Genomic DNA, 14,744 nt, shown 5'->3' on the forward strand with positions numbered 1-14,744 from the left:
TATTTTTGAACTTTTTCTTGTCCATGGGGGCTGCCATTTTTTTTTTCATCTCTATATGTGTCGATTAACGACACATACAGACATGGAATACGGCACATACAGCCCCATAGTGAATGCGAACGGGACCCGTTCCATTCACTATGCTGTACGCCGTCTGTGTGGGAACGGCGCATGCGCCGCTCCCACACAGTCCAAATGTAAGGTCTTTGGCCAAGCGACGTCCGGCGCCATTTTCTTGTGGACCGGAAGCCGCGGCAGGACAGTAAGATTACTACTTACGGTCGCGGCTTCCGGACTTGTGTTCTATTGCAAGCATTTGGAGCGGAGGGAGCAGTCGGAGCGGACGGACCGGAGGGAGCGGCGGCGGCAGGAGCAGGTAAGTTATTTCTGTGTATGTACGTGTTTTAGTGTGTGATTACTACTGTATGTAAACCTACTACACTGTGTGTTCGCTCAAAAAATGGCGACACACAGTGTAGGAGGTTTGAACGTTCCATACCCTCCTTTCTCCTGGCACTGGCCAGGATAAGGGAGGGGGGATTCTGTGAGCTCATTAGAGCGAGTGTGTCTTCTCAAATATTGCACCATAAAGCAATGTGGTTGCTTTACCACATGCCAATGCTGCAATTTTGGGAATTGCTCCCTCTAGTGACCAGCACTGGGAAATGTTATAAATTAGAATCTAATTTATAATATTTCCTGAAAAAATTCCTGAAAAAATTCTAGCGACACATTCCCTTTAACAGAACACCCACTCCTACAGAGAGTAGTAACAGTCCTGAAGTTTCTCCATTTATAGACATTTTGTCTAACAGGATTGATGGATTGATGTATAGCAATGCTTTTGTAGCCTTTTCCAGCTTCATGCGTCTCTTTATGTTTTCTGGGGTCTTCTGAAATTTGGTTGCCTCGAGGCATGGTACACACTAACCATTCTTTCTTTAAAAGAACAGATTTATTAGTAACCAGGCTCGGTGTGCCTTTATTTAAAGGACAAAGCACCTGTGAAACCCACACTTCCAATTTCATCTCTTTAATTGAAGCACCTTTTTCCAATTAGTTCTTAGAGCATTCACTTACTTTTTCTGTCAGCACTGTGAATGTATACGCAATAAAAGACATGAACAGTACAACTGTTTGTGTGTTATTAGTTTAGTTAGATTGTGCTAGTCTATAATTCTGACTTAGATAACAATCAGACCACATTTTATTAGTAATCAAAGCAGAAATACACTTACTTTTCTTGCAACTGTAATTTACCAAACATTGGCTACTGCATTAACTTCTGATTTACTGGTGCCTAGGTATGTATAAAGCCTAGTTCACATGTACGCAATGAAAGCTCCACACGTACCTGTGAAACATGTCCATAGTGCTCCAATAGCATGAAAGAGGCCAAAAGAGTGTTCTTTTGGCCTCTGTCAGGCTGATATCCGTTGGTATACCTTTTAGATATGGAATAGCGTAGTAAAAAAAAGTATACTGCTAGGTATACTTTAAAAAAAAAATAAAAGTCTATGGCTGTATGGCATATGTCACAGGCATTCTTTAAGCGTATACATCATAAGCTTTTCAATAGCTTTTTGTGACATATTTATTAAACCGATGACGTTACAGCCCATGGGTGACGGATGCCTAACAGTGGCATCCGTTCAACGGACACGTCATGAATAAAGGTAATGACAATTAATGATGTATCCGTTAAACAGATACCATTATAGCCATTATAGCAATTATAGCCAAGGGAGACAGATGCTACTATTAAGCAGATGTCACAGTCTCCATTTAACGTATACATTAGGAGCGTTTCCTGGTGTAAATGCTAAACGTAGCCCAAAAAATGTGATGCCTACATGACGTGACGTGAACAAGGCGGTACCATGCCATCTGTCTGAAGGATAGCTGTACTTTCTGATGCTATGCTTTAAATGTGCAGCACTGTGTATAGTTCAGGGGCGGATTCAGGATTTTGCTCTAGGTGGTAGTAAAAAGCAGCGCGCAACATGCACTGCAACAAATTTTGGTTTGTTTGGTCCCGCCCCTCGCTACTCTCTTATCCTTTTCCTGCAGCCATTTTTTGATTTTTGATTTTCGTTTTTCATTCGCCGTCTTCCAAAAACCATAACTGTTTTATTTTTCCGTGAATAGAGTGGTGTGAGCACTTTTTTTTTTTTGCAAGATGAGGTGTAGCTTCTATTGACAGCATTTAAAGTACCATATAATGTACTGGGAAACTGAAAATAAATTCTTTGCGGGCTGAAATTGGAAAAAACTGTTATTTCTGCATTATTTGAAGGGTTTTGTTTTTACGGCTCTTACCGTGTGGTAAAAACAACAAGTTAACTTTATTTTGTGGTTCAATACGATTACGGTAATACTAAATTTATATAGTTTTTTTTGTATTTTACTACTTTTAAAGATAACTTTTTGTTAAACTTAAATTTGATTTCTGTCACCACAATTGGGAGCCATAACTTTGCAGGCCGAGCAGTTTTTTTTATCGGTATTATTTTTTGGTACGTAATTTTTTGATCACTTTTTATTACATTGTATTTGGGAGCTAAGTTGACCAAAAACAAAAAATTTGGAGTTTTTAATTTTTTTTCTTTTTTACGCCGTTCACCGTGCACTTTAAATAATGCTATATTTTAATAGTTCTGACTTTTGCGGACACAGCAATAGCAATTTTATTAACTTTTTTATTTTTTACATTTCTTTAGAGGAAAAATGGGTAAAGGTTTTTTTTTTGTTAACTTTAATTTTTTTAAAACATTTTTTCACTACTAAAAACTTTATTTCACTTTTTTGCACATTTCATTAGTCCCTCTAGGGCTTAGCAGAGGCAGAGTGAAGGCCGTTCTGGGGGCCTTCATTAGGGCCATGACAACCATCGTCACCCCCATTCTCATTGCGGGGGGGTAGATGAGCTGAGAGGACCGCCCCCTCTTTTCAACGCCTCAGATGCTGTGGTCGCAATTGACCGCAGCATTTGAGGGGTTAAATAGCCAGGAACAGCGCGATCACTGTTCCTGGCAGTCAGTCCCGGGTGTTTGATGTAAAACACAGCCGACACCTGCAGCACATGGAGCACGCGCCATACATTCCCTCCGCACTACGATGTACCAGACACGTCATTTTGTGGGAAGGGGTTAAATATGGGAGCCACTCTGTCAACACATGACAGAAAATTCAACTAAAATCAATTTTTTTTTGATCAAGTTCAAGTTCACGATACCACTATATAGAGATTAATAAAACAACAAAAAAACTACTATAGAGTGACCATATAGTGGTGAGATACCAGTTCCACACAGGTGATATGCAGAGTATTATCACAATGCAGACTATACAAAAGAATAAGGTACTGATCAGACACAGGCAAAATAAACAACTATTAAACCCAGTGACTCATAGGTGACGTCTTCTCTGTTTGGAGTAGTTCACTTTCCTTTTTTTCTCCATCCAGCCCAGACAGTCATGATGACTTAATAACTGCAGAGTTAGCTGCCCAGACATTATTTGCACTTCACTTCTAGAGCCAGTTCCCACCCTTTATAGCCGGGGTCTCAAACTCGGCCGAGTAAATGGGCTGTACATTTTAAAATTCTAAGTTGACGGGCTGCATTACATTCAAATACAAAATTATTGTTAATCAAATAGTTATTTGAACTACTAGAACAATACTACATTACTATAACAATACTACATTACTATATTAATACTACATTACTATAACAATACTACATTACTATAATAATACCACTAGGTTAAAATTAACGTAAATTTGCGAGTTTACTCCATGTGCTTATTTTAACATCAAGCTTTCCAGTCTAAGTGTCGTTAAATGCGGTCCAGTGGCTCAGTTGACAGCATATGGCAGGCACAAGAATGTCAAGATTGGGCAGCCCCTTCTTAGATAGTGCCACAATGCCCTCTTTAGATAGTGTCACAGTGACCCTTTAGATAGTGCCACACTGCCCTCTGTAGATAATGACCCAGTGCCCTCTGTAGATAATGCCACAGTGCCCTCTGTAGATAATGCCACATACCCCCTTGTAGTTAGTGCCACACACACACACCCCCTATAGATAGTGGCCCATACACACCCCCTATAGATAGTGCCACACCCCCCTTGTAGTTAGTGCCACACACACACACACACACACACCCTATAGATAGTGGCCCATACACACCCCCTGTAGATAGTGCCACACCCCACCTGTAGATAGCTCCATTGGGGCTCCCTCTAGGAGTGGAATCCCCAGCCAGAGCATTGCCAATGCTTTGACCAGGGATTCCTCTGCTGAAGGAGCCCCTGACATCACTGTCCATTGACAGGGGATCCTCCAGGACCGGAATATGTGGTCAGGGGCAACCCCAGTTCAGGAGTTCCGGGCAGAGTGCTACTAGCACTATGCCTGGGACTCCAGCTCTGGTCCTGACATTTCTGTCCATATATGGAGAGTGATGTCAGGGCAACCCCAGAGCCGGAGTCCCAGAGCAGAGAGCTAGTATAGGCTCTTTTCCGGAACTCTGGGGAAGCCCCTGACATCACTGCCCATACATAGACAGTGATGTCAGGGGCAACCGCAGAGCCGAAGTCCCGGACAGAGCACTGAGATTCCAGCTCTGCTTCTGACTTTACATATATGGACAGTGATGTCAGGGGTTCCGGCAATGCGGAGTCCCAGAGCAGAGCGCTACTAGCACTCTGCCTGGAACTCCAGCTCTGCTCCTGACATCACTGTCCATATATGGACAGTGGCGTCAGGGGCTTCCCCAGAGCCGGAGTCCTGGAGCAGAGCCGCTTCTAGCGCTCTGCCTGGTACTCCTGCTCTGCTCCTGACATCACTGTCCATATATGGACAGTGATGTCAGGGGCTTCCCCAGCCGGAGTCCTGGTGCGGAGCAGCTTGTAGCACTCTGACTGGGACTCCAGCTCTGCTCCTGACATTACTGTCCATATATGGACAGTGATGTCAGGGGCTTCCCAATAGCAGGAGTCTCAGAGCAGAGCGCTAGTATAGTCTCTACTCTGGGACTCCTTCTCTGGGGAACCCCCTGACATCACTGTCCAGTGACAGTGACTTCAGGAGCTCCCCCAGCAGAGGATTCCCCGGCCAAAGCATCAGCAATGCTCTGGCTGGGGATTCCACTCCTAGAGCAAGCCCCAATAGAGCTGTCTACAGGGATGGAGGGTGTAGCGCTGTCAAACCCACTGGGGAGGTGCACTGTCTTTACAGGCGGTTGTGTGACGGCATGAAGGAGCTCTGGCGCGCTCCTCCTTCAGACTGCTCTCTCCTGAGGAAGGTACAAAGCAGAGAGGGCCGCAGATAACAGTCTCAGGGGCCGCATGTGGCCCGTGGGCCGCATGTTTGGGACCCCTGCTTTATAGCAACAGAAATTCATACCCCAGACCTGATCCCTACATTACTTTAGACCCCAAACCATACCCCTAAATTAATTTCAGGCACCAGACCCCTTATTTTAATTCAGATGCGAGAACAAGACCCACAAATTACTTTAGACCCCCACACCAGACCCCTTAATTACTCCGGACTCATAAGTTAATTCAGACCCCTAGACCCTTAAATTCATTTACACCTCAGATCAGGCCCCTAAATTAATTTCAGGCCCCTCAAACAGATCTCTGAATTACTTCAGACCCCTAAATTATTTCAGACCCAAGAAAATTCATAGCTTATTTGAGAAAAACACCAAAATTGAAAGAAAATTTGCAAAAATTATAATTTTTCTAATTTTAAATGTAATCTACTTCTAAAACAGATACGGTAGTAATACCACACAAAATTGTTGCTAATTAACATCCCACATATGTCTACTTTATATTTGCATTGTTTTTTGAACATTATTTTATTTTTCTAGGACGTTACAAGGTTTAGAACTGTAGCAGCAATTTCTCACATTTTCAAGAAAATTCCAGGCTATTTTGTCAAGGACCAGTTCAGTTCTGAAGTGGCTTTGAGGACCTTATGTACTAGATAGATCCCATAAATCACCCCATTTTAAAACCCCTCAGGGTATGTTCACACGGCCAAATTTCAGACGTATACGAGGCGTATTTTGCCTCGTTTTACGTCTGAAAATAGGGCTACAATACGTCGGCAAACATCTGCCCATTCATTTGAATGGGTTTGCCGACGTACTGTGCAGACGACCTGTTATTTACGCGTCGTCGTTTGACAGCTGTCAAACGACGACGCGTAAAAATACAGCCTCGTCAAAAGAAGTGCAGGACACTTCTTTGGACGTTTTTGGAGCTGTTTTCTCATAGACTCCAATGAAAACAGCTCCAAAAACGGACGTAAAAAACGCCGCGAAAACGGCGTGAAAACGCCGCGAAAAATGCGAGTTGGTAAAAAAACGTCTGAAAAGCAGGGTCTGTTTTCCCTTGAAAACAGCTCTGGATTTTCAGACGTTTTTGTTGACTACGTGTGAACATACCCTCAAAGTATTCAAAACAGCATTCAGAAAGTTTATTAACCCTTTAGGCGTTTCACAGGAATTAAAGCAAAGTAGAGGTGAAATTTACAAAGTTCATTTTTTTTGCCGAAATTAATTTGTAATGCATTTTCTTCTGTAACACAGAAGGTTTTACCAGAGAAATGCAACTCAATATTTATTGCCCAGATTCTGCAGTTTTTACAAATATCTGTAAAGGATCTGCCAGGCACAGCTTCGGGGTTAACTCCCTTAATTAATCAGTCAACACCTGAATCTACATCCCTGAGACTGACTCCAGCTTCCACCACTCAGGCTGGCAGGCTTAGGAGTGGGAGAGCCTATCGCAGCCTGGCCAGACTCAGCTAGCTCCCGCCCTCTGTCTATTTATACCTGCATTTCCTGTTCCTCCTTGCTTGTTATTCTTTTTCGTGTGGTTTCCTGGCCCAGCTACAGCTCCTTCTATTTTGTTCCTGCTCCATACTAACCCTGGCTTACTGACTACTCTTCTGCTCTTCGTTTGGTACCTCGCACACTCCTGGCTTGACTCGGCTCGTTCACCACTCTGGTTGGTCACGGTGTTGCCGTGGGCAACTGCCCCTTTCCCTTGCTTGTATTCCCTTGTATGTTTGTCGTGCACTTACTGAGTGCAGGGACCGCCGCCCAGTTGTACCCCGTCGCCTAGGGCGGGTCGTTGCAAGTAGGCAGGGACAGAGTGGCGGGTAGATTAGGGCTCACTTGTCCGTTTCCCTACCCCCCGGTCATTACATATCCCACATGTCGCTCTAGTGTGATAATGGACTGAAGCACCGGCCTCAGAAGCAAAGGAGCACATACAGGATTTTGGGGTCTCCTTTTTTTAGAATATATTTTAGGCACCATGTCAGGTTTGAAGACGTCTTGTGGTGCCTAAACAGTGGAATCTCCCCAAAAGTGGTTTTGGAAACTACACACCTCAAGGAATTTATCTAGGGGTGTAGTTAGCATCAGGACTTTTGCTATATTTATTGGAATATGTCTGTGAAAATGAAAATCTACTTTTTTCCTGAAAAATATAATGTAATTTTTACAAGGAATAAAGAATAAAAAGCAACCCAAAACTTGTAAAGCTATTTCTCATGATTACGGCAATACCCCATATGTGGTAATAAACTGCTGTTCGGACCCACAGTAGAGCTCAGAAGTGAAGAAGCGCCATTTGGCTTTTGGAACGCAGATTTTGCTTGGTAATAGTTCTGTTTGGGGTTTTGCTGGTATTTCAGTTTATAATGTGGTGGCATATGTAAGCTGGGCAGAGTACATCAGGGTATAATAAGAGGGTATAATAAGGGGGTAAATAAACAATTCATAGATGTGTGGCCAGTGTCACACTGATAAATGGTGCCCAATCTTATCCACTTTTGGACACTGCACAATTTCTGACTCTTTATTCAGAGCGCCAGAACTTTTTTTTGTTTTTTCTCCACCAGAGCCGTGCGAGGGCTTATTTGTCACGTTACAATCTGTACTTTTTATTGGTACCATTTTAGGGTACATGTGATTTTTTTTATCACTTTTTATTAGATTTTTTTGGCAAGCAAAGTGACAAAAACAACATACATTTTGACAATGTTTTTGTCCTTTTTTTTACAGTAATCACTCTGCGCTATAAATGACATTTTACTTTATTCTGCAGGTCGGTACGATTACGGCGATACCATATGTATATTGTTTTATGTTTTGTGGCGTTTGCACAATAAGATCACTTTTCTATAAAATTATTTCTTTTTTGTGTCACCATATTCTGAGAGCCATAATTTTTTTATTTTTCAGTCAAATAAGCTGTGTAAGGGCTTGTTTTTTGCGGGACGGGTTGTAGATTTTATTGCTATTATTTTGGGTTACATGCAAATTTTTGATCACTTTTTATTCTATATTTTGGGAGGGGTGACGACCAAAAAAATAGTGATGCTAGTATTGTTTTTCAATTATTTGTTGCGGTGTTCACCGTGCGGGAAAAATAATATTATAGTTTTATAGTTGGGGTCATAACGAACGCGGTGATACCAAATATGTGTACTTTTTTAACGTTTTATTTTTTTCCCTATAATAAAAGTCTTCTTATAGGAAAAAATGCAATTTATGTTTTTGTAACATTACTTGTTTTTACACTTTTATAAAACATTTTTAAGACCTGCAGCACTGATGGCTACTATAATACATTTAGGTAGTGTAAAGTGTTATAAACTGTCAGTGTGACGTTGACAGTCACACTGACAGGAAGCCTATGAGGTCCTCATAGGCTTCCGTGAATGGCAGACCGGAGGCTATTGTATGGCCTCCGGTTTTGCCATGCAACCGACGGCAGCACCCGCAATCGGTCCCCGGGAAAGTTTGTTGTAGCAACAAACTTTCCAGTTTGTTGCTACAACAAACTTTCCCTGCGATCACATGATCGTCCCGAACCAATCAGGTCCCGTTCATGTCTCCGGGACCAGAGGCAGGGGTTAACAACGCGATCTTTTAACACCCACTGTGAATTCACGTCGGCGCTGCACAGAGCCCAGCAAGCGCCGACGTGAATTTACTGTGGGCAGTCAGGAAGCGGTTAATACCGATGATCATATTCTCTGCAGCCGAACCAATCGGATTGGCTGTCAGAGAACAGGTTGCTGGGGAGCTGCGGACACTGACACAGCCGGCGTCCAAGCACTTTTCACAGCGCTATGCCGGCTGGAACAGAGATCTGTATATTCACGCCCTGGCTGCACGGGGTATGTGCGAAAAGGAGAGACATATCCCTAGAAACTTGCATCTGTAGTTGCAGCAAAAGGTGACCCCACAATGTATTGACTTTTATGGGGGAGAATACGTACTAAAGCTCTCGGTTTTTGTCTTAATTATTGTTTGTGTCACAGCAAAAAATATTTTGCACCTTTAAAGTGGTAGCCATGTTGTCAAATGGTACAAACCCCCCAACAAAATCCATTTTAATTAAAGGTTGTAATACAACAAAACAGGAATAACACCAAGGAGGAAAGGAATAGTTTTGCTAGGCACATACAGTAAAGAAAGAAAAGTTTCATGATATTAAACAATGATGAGTAGAAATTAGGGAATTTCTTCATATTCGTTTCGGGTCCGATTTGTTCAAACTGGCCGTTATAATAAATTTGGTCTGAATAAATTCACAACAAATCGAAAGTTCCCCAATTGCCCTGAAAATTAATGTATGACACTCTGTGGTCTTCTGGGACTGTATCCAACCTGTATCAAGCTCTTTAACGCCAAGACAGCGTTAGTAATGTCAAAGTGACAGCAACATATATGGCTAAGCTATGTGCACACGACCTCTTTTCAGACGTAATGGAGGCGTTTTACGCCTCGAATTACGCATGAAAAGACGGCTCCAATACGTCGGCAAACATCTGCCCATTGCTTGCAATGGGTCTTACGATGTTCTGTGCAGACGAGCTGTCATTTTACGCGTCGCTTTCAAAATAGGGCGTGTAAAATGACGGCTCGTCAAAAGAAGTGCAGGACACTTCTTGGGACGTTTTTGGAGCCATTTTCTCATAGACTCTATTGAAAACAGCTCCAAAAACGGCTGTAAAAAACGCGAGTTGCTCAAAAAACTTCTGAAAATCAGGGGCTGTTTTCGATTGAAAACAGCTCTGTATTTTCCGACGTTTTTGGTTAAGCGTGTGAACATACCCTTATGGTAAACGGATGGTAGCCGGTGGAACAAACAGCCTGTTTAAAAACACAATGCACTGATGGATTTTCTATGCTTTTTAAAATTAGAAAATGTCTCTTGGACACAACCTGAAGTATAACGGTGCTGTGTAAATGCAGAACAATACACCATTTTTTAGTGGCACTAATAGATGTACGCAAAACAATGAGTGATGTCACGTCCATTATGTCTGTGTCAGCAGGCAGTGGTATGCTATGAGCACCAGGATTTAAATTTAAATTAAAATCTATTTATTTGAAAAAAAAAATTATTTGGACACAGACTGAAGTATAATGGCACTGCATAAATGCTTGACGCAGACAAATATACCAATATTTGGAATTGAATGAGTGACATTACGTCTGTGAAATCTTGATCAAATTATTGTAAATTTAACTATCAATTCTCCTCTCCTCACTATCAAACTATCATTTTTGACGGAGTTATGAGCAATTTTAGCTTTATGCTAATGAGTTTCTTAATGGACAACTGGGCGTGTTTTACTTTTTGACCAAGTGGGCGTTGTGAAGAAAAGTGTATGACGCTGACCAATCAGCGTCATACACTTCTCTCCATTCATTTAGTCAGCACATAGTGATCTTACTAGATCACTATGTGCAGCCACATATACACACACACACTGACGTTACTGAAGCATCCTAAGAGTTAATAGACATCAGTTCCAGCCAGGACGTGATGTCTATTCACAATCCTGACACCTCGGTAACGTTTGTGTGTCACACACAAACATTACCGAGGTGTCAGGATTGTGAATAGACATCACGTCCCGGCTGGAACTGATGTCTATTAACTCTCAGGACGCTTCAGTAACGTTAGTGTGTGTGTATGTGGCTGCACATAGTCATCTTGTAAGATCACTATGTGCTGACTAAATGAATGGAGAGAAGTGTATGACGCTGATTGGTCAGCATCATACACTTCTCTCCACAACGCCCACTTGGTCAAAAAGTAAAACACGCCCAGTTGTCTATTAAGAAAGTCATTAGCATAAATCTAAAATGGGTCATAACGCCGTCAAAAATGATCAGTTTTCTAAATAAAAAACACTGCTGTAATAGGCCACTTATAATGTGGTGACAGACCCTCTTTAAAACCGTTCCATGTTTAAAACAGTGTGTATTGGACAGAAATATAGTAATATTTTTCTCTCCCCCTAGACCAGGTAGCTCTCCCAGACTTTGGTGCAGGAGCCATGGAGAACTGGGGACTTGTGACATACAGAGACACTGCACTCCTTTATGATCCTAATGAATCGTCCATTGGCAACAAGGAAAGGGTGGTCACAGTTATAGCCCATGAGCTTGCACATCAGGTTGGTTATGTTTTTGTATTTTAATGTTGAGTGCTATCCTGTTACAATTAATAATCTTAAAGAGAACCTGTCACTTTAAAAATGCAGACTGATCTGCAGGCAGCATATTAGGCTACACGTGAATATGGTCGTGTGTGTTGCGCTATGCATCAGTGTGCTTTGCGAGTGGCATGCATTATTCACGCACTCGCAAAGCACATCATTTTTTTTTTTCAATTGAATTGATGCGCAAATCACGCCCTGCACATGGATGTACATCCGTGTGCGGTGCGGGGTTTTCACGCACCCATTGACTTCAATGAAAACGCACCAATATGGGACATGCAGTGTGTTTAACGCAACAGACTCTCGCTGCGTGAAAACTCCTGCATGTGTGAACGCCCCCATTGAAATCAATGGGTCCGTGTGCTACGCGTGATTTCAATGCGCAGCACACGGACGTTATTCACGTTCGTCTGAATGAGCCCTTATAGTGCAGGAAGAGCTTAGCAGATCGTAAATGTAAATGTGGTCTAAATATATAGATTTGTGGGGAAAGTTTCAGTAGTAGAACTTGTTATTTATTCATCTAGACCTCTGTTGTGTAGGGGCTTAGCAGTCCAGTAGCCAGTTCTACAGGGTAGGTTGTCAATCACTGATAAGCCCAGAATGAGCAGAGGTTATATTAATAAATTACAAATTCTACTGAATATTTTTCCACAAACTTTATATTAATCTGCCCAGCTTCCTCTGCTCTATAACATAATGCCCGCAGATAGAACTGTGTTTTCAACATGACAGGTTCCTTTTAACTAGAGGGTGTTCACTAATATTATCAACTGGCTGAATACAAATCAGACATTATAATATAGGAATCCACATTATTTTTGCCTTGCTGGTTATATCTTTAACCCCTTTCCACACAACAACGTAACTGTACGTCGTTGTGAGGACTAACTTCCAGAACCTTGACCTACTGTTACGTCATGGAGATGGTTCAGGCATAGAAGCTGTGTTCACGCTATTAGCTGGTGTGGTCTTTACTATACAGCCATCATTCTGCTTCAACAGCCGGGATCGGAGGTAACTCTGATCCTGGCTGTTTAACCATGCCATGTTTAATCGCGACTGCATTATCTAGGAAGTTTCCCCCCTGTTTCCCCATCAGTACCCCAGCGACACGATCTTGGCTCAACAAAGGTCCCAGGGCCTTCCATATTTGTATGTCTTTGGCACGGCCTAATAGATTGCTTGTCCGTTTTACACGGACAGGCAAGAATGTTTTGGTTTACTCCAAAACATTATTGAAGCCATCAAATAATCGCATTGTGAAAACCCTAAGTGGGACTAAAAAATACTTAAACAAATTTGAATAAAGTATATTTTTTTAATAAAATTGTTTACAATGAAATAATAAATATATATATTTTTTTTAGGTAAAAATTATTTTATTTTGCAAAAGGGTTAAAATAAATCATCAAATATACACATATATGATATCGCCACAATCGGAACTACTTATATAATAAAGTAAATGTTAATTTAACCGCAGGTTGAACAGTGTAAAAAAAAAACGCAAAAAGCGTGGGCAGATCTTAGCAGAAGGGGCGGGCCTCCCATAACCCAACAAATTTACTCGCCAGAAATTAGAGTAAACTATAGCGCAAGTCTACGCCATCTCATAAACTCGCCTCTTTATGAATTAAGCTCTTCTTACTCCAGCGCACTTTAGATTAAGACTGGCATAAAGAATGCTAGTCTTTATAATCCCCCCCCCCCCCCCCTGTGTCTGCTGATGAGCTCACAGGGAAATGCTGAGATATTTGAAATTCCTCGTAGTATCTTTATCTTTTTACCTGATCTATATCTACATTTGATGTGACTATCTTTTACATTGAGAGAATTACACAACAGGATAGTCTACTTCATACACCACGCTCACAATACAATTTGTACCCCTATTGTAGTGGTTTGGCAATCTTGTGACAATTCGATGGTGGAATGATCTTTGGCTGAATGAAGGTTTTGCCTCTTATGTGGAATATTTGGGAGCAGACAAAGCAGAACCCACCTGGAAGATAGTAAGTTTCCTAAGACTGTCTTATAAAGTAGGATAATAAACTAGATGAAAGGCAGCAGTGGAGACTAGAGATTGCTTCTTAAGACTATTAAATATAACAAGATATAAACTTAGTATTAGTTTGTGAGCATTATGCCTTCATATCCAAAGTAATGTGAAGCTTAGATTCTGCAAATGTATTCTCTCTCTCCACCATTTTTCCATATATTAGGATAGGAGGAGTTTTGTTAAATCTGTAAATACCAAAATGTAGAATACTTTTTCTAACAATATTTTATGTATGCATATGTGTGATCCCACTAATAAGGTTCCTCTGACGGAGGTTCTGCTGCTCCGTCAGAGGAGAAGAACGAGGGAATGCCGGAAGCAACGGCTCCGTTGCACAACGGACACCACTGGCAGCCGACGTAACCCATTGACTTTAATGGGTTCCATTGGCTTTCCATGGTTTAACCAAAGGCAATAGCATAGCATGCTGTGCTATTATCTCCGGTAATCTAGGATGTAGCCGCTAACGGAGCCGCCAATGCAGATGTGAACAAGGTCTTACTGGTATTTTGGAACACACACACTCACCATCAAATGGATGTTCCCGACTCTAAATGAAACTATGATGGGTGGGGGTCTGACCTTGGCAATTCTGAGAATGACAAGGCCGAATACCTCTTTTTCTGTCCTGGTCACCTGCTGTACAAATAACTGCAACACAGTTCCATTCAAGTGAAGCGGGTGGGCAGGAGCACCGCAGTGCAGGAGCAGCAGTGTGTGACTAGTCCTGCTGCTCCTTCATTTTGAGAACAGTATTTTAAAATACTAAGTGTAGAATTTTGTATCTTTGCACAAAAAAAGAAAATATGTGCCCATATCGAGCACCAATAATTACAGTATGATCATTTGGAGGCGCTTTACATCTGCCAATATAAACTGTATGGGGACAAATGATTAGAAATACAAATGTTCAGTGCCTATACAATTTACATAATGTCGGGAGCACATCTCCCATTTACACGAGAAGATGAGCTGCCGACAACGATGGTTTTAAGGCCAGCAAAAAAGATTAAATCAGCCGACGAATGAGTGCTTGCCCATTCATTGGCTGATCAGTACCCTGATTGTTAAGGGTGTTACGCTATGGCGCAAAGGAAGGGGAATCCCAAGCAGGATATGGACAGGGG

General features: G+C 41.8%; 1 protein-coding gene across 1 annotated transcript in view; it reads left to right on the plus strand.

Moving 5' to 3' along the window:
- Positions 1 to 14,744, plus strand: part of LOC142750452 (aminopeptidase N-like) — a 175,483-nt gene that overhangs the window by 95,125 nt on the left and 65,614 nt on the right. Inside the window, exons 6-7 of the mRNA XM_075859453.1 lie at positions 11,356 to 11,510; positions 13,457 to 13,570. Of these exons, the coding sequence (XP_075715568.1) occupies positions 11,356 to 11,510; positions 13,457 to 13,570 (269 nt within the window). The remainder of the gene's footprint in view (positions 1 to 11,355; positions 11,511 to 13,456; positions 13,571 to 14,744) is intronic.

This window comes from Rhinoderma darwinii, chromosome 3 (genome assembly GCF_050947455.1).
Source record: "Rhinoderma darwinii isolate aRhiDar2 chromosome 3, aRhiDar2.hap1, whole genome shotgun sequence".
NCBI lineage: Eukaryota > Metazoa > Chordata > Amphibia > Anura > Rhinodermatidae > Rhinoderma > Rhinoderma darwinii.